This window comes from Arachis stenosperma, chromosome 4 (assembly GCF_014773155.1).
Source record: "Arachis stenosperma cultivar V10309 chromosome 4, arast.V10309.gnm1.PFL2, whole genome shotgun sequence".
NCBI classification, from domain to species: domain Eukaryota; kingdom Viridiplantae; phylum Streptophyta; class Magnoliopsida; order Fabales; family Fabaceae; genus Arachis; species Arachis stenosperma.
Window position 1 is genome coordinate 13,148,081 of NC_080380.1, and position 6,000 is coordinate 13,154,080.

The following is a 6,000-nucleotide window of genomic DNA, read 5'->3' on the forward strand; positions in this document are numbered from 1 at the left end:
TAGAACCTTGCAAAATACTGCACACTCGTTCAATTAAAAGGGGTGATCAAGTTGTGTCTCAAATCTTGGTACAATGAGGCCAGGATGGTTTGACAGATAACTCTTGGGAGGATACTGCCCAATTCATCAAGTTATTTCCAGAATTCAACCTTGAGGACAAGGTTGGTCTTGATGGGGAGAGTAATGATACGAGTATAGCTAAATGCAAGGAAGGAAGTGAGAGGCTTGCAACGTCAGCAAAAGAGGTTGCAACTAACTCGGGACAGATGGCAGCAGATCCTCAAATTTAGGGCCTCAGAAGAAGCGTGAGAAAGAGGTCAAATAGCAGGCTGTTGAGGGATTTCAAGCACTAGGCGTATTGTGGTATTTTCTTCTTTCTTCTCTCTCAACCCTCTTTCTTTGGTCACTTTCATTCAGCTGCTACATAGAATTTTCCCTTCTATTTTCCTATTCTGTTATCTTCCCTTCCTTGTGTTGATTCCCACTTCCATATCTCAAGTTATGGATTCTCCCTACTGCTGCAATCTGATTTGGCGAATTCTGATTTTTCTATTTTCTTCAATTTTGACATAGTTACTGTTACACTGAAGAACTCTATCTTGTTTCTGTTCTTAGAGCTCAATCACTGATGAGCTTGATTTCCTTCTGATTGTTCTTAGTTATTTTTGAACTCTAAACTTGTACTTCTGGCATAATTACTCTATTCAATATACATACTATTTCCCTGTTTTTTGTTTAGAGCATCTATCACCCTATCAATCACCTTGTCTCAATCTTCTTTCCATTTTGAATGGCTTTGTTGGTGAACCATTTATCAACACTGACATAGAAGATGTGCTGACACACTCCATAACCTACTCTCTTCACCTATACCTAAAACCCATTTTTTACAGAACAATGTCCACAAAATTCCACTTGATTCTATCATATGCCTTTTGAAGATCCAGCTTGATTATAACGCTTCCTTTCTTCTTATTTTAAGTCCATGTACAATTGAGATTTAAAGAGTGTTTTTCTTTTTTTACTAACCTTGAGGACAAAATTATTTAAATAGGGAGAGTACTGTTACGACCCAATTAATATTTGATCGCTTAATTAGTTGATTAACACATTAAAATTTATTAGAAATATAAATAAAAGTATTGAGTCATTATATTATTGAATATAAAAAAATTAATGAATTGGTGAATTTCTTAAAACTCTTTGATATTACTAACTTATCTCGAATAGAGTTGCAACCTCTTCTAATTCTTTACTCTTTTTGTAATTTTTTATTAATTTATATTTTATTATAAAACATCTATCTAATAATAAATATAAAATAATATAGTCAATTATGTTATTTGTTTAATTTGGTCAAGCAAGACTAATTAATTAATTAATACCAGACTCATATGGTGGTAGACTCCGATCCATTGTGATCCACCAAACTCCTCATACACCCGATCAAACTAACATGTTCAATTTCAATAATGAAATTCATATAAAAAATGATAGGACCAATTATAAATATACAATAAGTACTAGTTAATTAATAAACAACGTAACACACGAACATTTTTGTTTGGAAAAGATTTCAACATGACATGGATAAATGGTACTAATGAAGCAATAAGTGATTTCAAATAGCCGTCACATATATAAAATCTTATGTTCCCCTAATAACATTTTTGGAGATAGCGTGCTAAAAGTTGCTATAGTATGATACAAAAAAAATTAAAGGAAATTTTTCACAAACAAATAAAAAAATAAAACAGACATTAAATAACAAATACTATATTCTACCAAGCACAAACAAATAACAAATATTATTAGAAATATAATTATTTATATTTTTTTATGAACTTAAATTTAAAAAAAATGATATCATAAAAAATATTATATTTTGGCAAGAAAAAAAAAATAGACACTACATAAATCACTAAAGAATTAAGCCAACAATAATGACAATATCATGAATTATACTAAAAGTACACAAATATATATGTACCATGATACATGCACAATCAATGATAGTCAAAGTAAAACAATAAAACAACGAAGAAGTCAGAATACATCTGCTGACGGTTTGAATCCATGAACATTATTACGAGTTTACTATACTTTGAGTTGTTGAGCACTTTTTATATATATGTTCCAATAATTCCTCCATTTAATTCCACTTATGCCCCTAATCTGATGTATATAAATATCCCCCCACTCCGTGCCTAAGTCTTCACCAAAATAACAAACAACATAGCTAATAAGCTTATTGCTCTCCCAAACAACATAGCGAAGCTTTACTCTCCAAAAAACACAGCTAAAAAAAGATGGTGTCTGTGAGTGAGATCCGCAACGTTCAAAGGGCAGAAGGCCCTGCAACTGTATTGGCAATTGGCACAGCAAATCCATCAAATTGTGTTGATCAGAGTACATATGCTGATTACTATTTCAGAGTAACCAATAGCGAGCACATGACTGATCTTAAGAAGAAATTTCAGCGCATTTGTATGTATTTTTATTAAGTATTTTAGCTTTATTTTATTTAATATCTATTAAAAAAATTATCATTTTACTTTTATATTAATTAAAATGCAAAATTAACATATTATACAACATATCATATTCACCGTTTGATATTAACAGTAATAACTACTCAATAATAACATTACTTTTATAATTACAAATTTGGATAAATTATATCTTCAAATGGTAGTTAAAGATTTAAGTCACTATAAAAATAACTTAAGAATAACATCATTGCTATATATTTCATTTTCTAGACTTTATCAAAGGTAATGATGGATGTGAATTACAAATTATTATTTCAGGTGAAAGAACACAGATCAAGAACAGACATATGTACTTAACGGAAGAGATACTGAAAGAGAATCCTAACATGTGTGCATACAAGGCACCATCGTTGGATGCAAGGGAAGATATGATGATTAGGGAGGTACCAAGGGTTGGAAAAGAGGCAGCAACCAAGGCCATCAAAGAATGGGGACAGCCAATGTCTAAAATCACACATTTGATCTTCTGCACCACCAGCGGTGTTGCGTTGCCTGGCGTTGATTACGAACTCATCGTACTCTTAGGACTTGACCCATGCGTCAAGAGGTACATGATGTACCACCAAGGCTGCTTTGCTGGTGGCACTGTTCTTCGTTTGGCTAAGGACTTGGCTGAAAACAACAAGGATGCTCGTATTCTTATTGTTTGTTCTGAGAATACTGCAGTCACTTTCCGTGGTCCTAGTGAGACAGACATGGATAGTCTTGTAGGACAAGCATTATTTGCGGATGGAGCTGCTGCGATTATCATTGGTTCTGATCCTGTGCCAGAGGTTGAGAAGCCTATCTTTGAGATTGTTTCGACCGATCAAAAGCTCGTCCCTGGCAGCCATGGAGCTATCGGTGGTCTCCTTCGTGAAGTTGGACTTACATTCTATCTTAACAAGAGTGTTCCTGATATTATTTCGCAAAATATCAACGACGCGCTCAGTAAAGCTTTTGATCCATTGGGTATATCTGATTATAACTCAATATTTTGGATTGCACACCCTGGTGGACGTGCAATTTTGGACCAAGTTGAACAGAAGGTGAACTTGAAACCAGAGAAAATGAAAGCTACTAGAGATGTGCTTAGCAATTATGGTAATATGTCAAGTGCATGTGTGTTCTTCATCATGGATTTGATGAGGAAGAAGTCTCTTGAAGAAGGACTTAAAACTACTGGTGAAGGACTTGATTGGGGTGTGCTTTTTGGATTTGGTCCTGGTCTCACCATTGAAACCGTTGTTCTTCGCAGTGTGACCATCTGATACACTTAATTATATATATCTATCTCTGCAGATATATGATTATGTTATTTTTTGATAGTTTAATTTTTTGGCTCCAAAATAAGATCTTGATTGGCCCATATATTATTAATTGAGATAAAAGTTAGACAAAGTTGTCTATAGTTATTTGTTTATGCGAAGATTCAACATCAAAATTTGTAACTGTTTGTAAAGTATAAATCAAATTCTTTTCTTTTGAGCAACATGATGTCACATACCAATATATATTTGGGTTGCATTTTCATCTAAAAACAATTATAAGCACCTTCGTATGAGGATCCATTTATAATAAAGTAAAAAAAAATATTAGCTATGATAGTATAAAGCTTGATAGTATTATGTTTGTAATTTTTATATTATTGTGTGCCGTAATATCCCATAGATCTTTATATCACTTTAAATGGAGAAAAAGTAGCTTACTTTTATCATATATCAAACTTATTCAGATAATTCATTACTTTGGACATGAATAAACTAACTTTACCATCGTAATTATTAATTGTTACTCTAAGTTTGGTGAAAAAAAGGTAAACGTAAAAAACTTACATAGAATAGGTTGAATAGGTCTTTCCCAGCTCCGGCAGCATTACGAATTTGGATGCAAGCCGATTGAACCTGGATTCCTCTCTTTCATTGTTTTTAATAGTTAATTTTATTAAGGAGTTAATTACCTATATCATTTGAAATGCAAAAAAGCAAAAAGGAAAAATGGTAAGGTAGTTGGTTTTATGTTGGATTTCATATAAACAGTGCTTTGGTTATGGATAATCAAGTTCAAACTCAATTAAAAAATACTTCCTTTTCATACATTGTTTTTAAATATGTTTTGCATGACGTTATGATGATTGATTCTATTTATTTAATTCTGCCTTGCTAGATATGCATTTGCAGGTGGGAACTGAGATTTTCTTTAGGCTTTCCCTGGCATCTTCATAAGCTTTTGTGGGAGTGTTTTAGGAAAATTGAAGGTTATATGAAAAAACTACTTTTGAACATGGAAATAAGCGATAACAGGGCTGCTATGGCGACTAGAGTAGCTACGGTGAAAGCTGTTCACAACAGAATAGATGGACAATTCTGTGATACTGATATCTAAGAATTAGGCGTTATTAGCTTTTTGTGATGGAATTTTAAATTTTCCTTTTACTAATTCTGAGTACTTATTTTTTAAGGTGTCACCCGGGAGAGCGAAATCTTGCTAGAGGTTGATCATAGTCATCACTTTTCTTTTCTTCTTTTTCAAATGTTTGTAGCATGCACATAACCATGTAAATCAAATCAATGAAAAATGAATCTTTTAACATCTCTTTTGTACGAAAACAAGTTTATATTGTATTAGATAAATCTAAAAAAAAAATTCTACCCATACTAGTATTTTTTTTTTAAATTTGATAAGGATATAGCCACGCTTTAAAAGTGTGGCAATAGGTTCACATTTAGGCATGTTTAAGAAAGTGTGACTATATGTCCCCTATCGGCACGCTCTCAAAGCGTAACCAAAGCCAAACCAATGGGCATGTTTCTAAAAGCGTGGTTATATGTACATTTTTCGTCACGTTTTAAAAGCATAGCTATAGGATTATACATATAACCACATTTTTAAGCATGCCAATAGATAAAACATCATGCACGTGATGCAAAAAATAAAGCATGGCAATATATCAACAAAAACGTGATGATAGAGCAACCAACACGTTTGCATGACCTTTTCAAAAGCGTACCAATAATTCAAAAAGCGTGGTAAAAAACTATCACTACGTTTTTTTGTACTTTTCGACACGTTTTAAAAGCATGGCAAAAGACTAATTTTCTTATAGTGTAGTGATGATGTCAACGAACGGATCAGGGTTATGTTCATTCAAGAAGTTAACGCTAAAAGAAGCTTTTGGAATAGTGACCAAATTTAGTAGAATATCAATGCGGTTTATCCTTAAAATCAATCTTAAGGGAGCTACTCTGATAAAGACGTCTAAAGCGTCTTATTTTAAAGATATTTTTTAATAATGAAAATTTAACACATATAATTAATTAAATCGTATTATTTTTATCAAAATTCGGCCAGACAAATTAATTTGATTGAAAAATGGTGAATCAAATTTTGAATCGGTCTAAATTAATATTATTTTTTATAAAAAATAACTACAATACCCCTATTATAAAAAAATAACTAAAATACTCTT

At 32.3% G+C, this 6,000-nt stretch overlaps 1 protein-coding gene across 1 annotated transcript; it reads left to right on the forward strand.

The window, feature by feature from the left end:
- The first annotated feature begins 2,200 nt into the window (after positions 1 to 2,200).
- Positions 2,201 to 4,023, forward strand: LOC130977034 (stilbene synthase 3-like). The gene is made up of 2 exons (XM_057902032.1): positions 2,201 to 2,487; positions 2,811 to 4,023. The coding sequence occupies exons 1-2, from the start codon at positions 2,310 to 2,312 to the stop codon at positions 3,800 to 3,802; spliced, it is 1,170 nt and encodes a 389-aa protein (XP_057758015.1). The 5' UTR covers positions 2,201 to 2,309; the 3' UTR covers positions 3,803 to 4,023.
- Positions 4,024 to 6,000: the final 1,977 nt, after the last annotated feature.

Coding starts and splice junctions, on each gene's coding strand:
- LOC130977034 (XM_057902032.1), top strand. CDS start 2,310: ATGGTGTCTGTGAGTGAGATCCGCAACGTTCAAAGGGCAGAAGGCCCT. Junction 2,488..2,810: donor GAAGAAATTTCAGCGCATTT/GTATGTATTTTT, acceptor TTATTATTTCAG/GTGAAAGAACACAGATCAAG.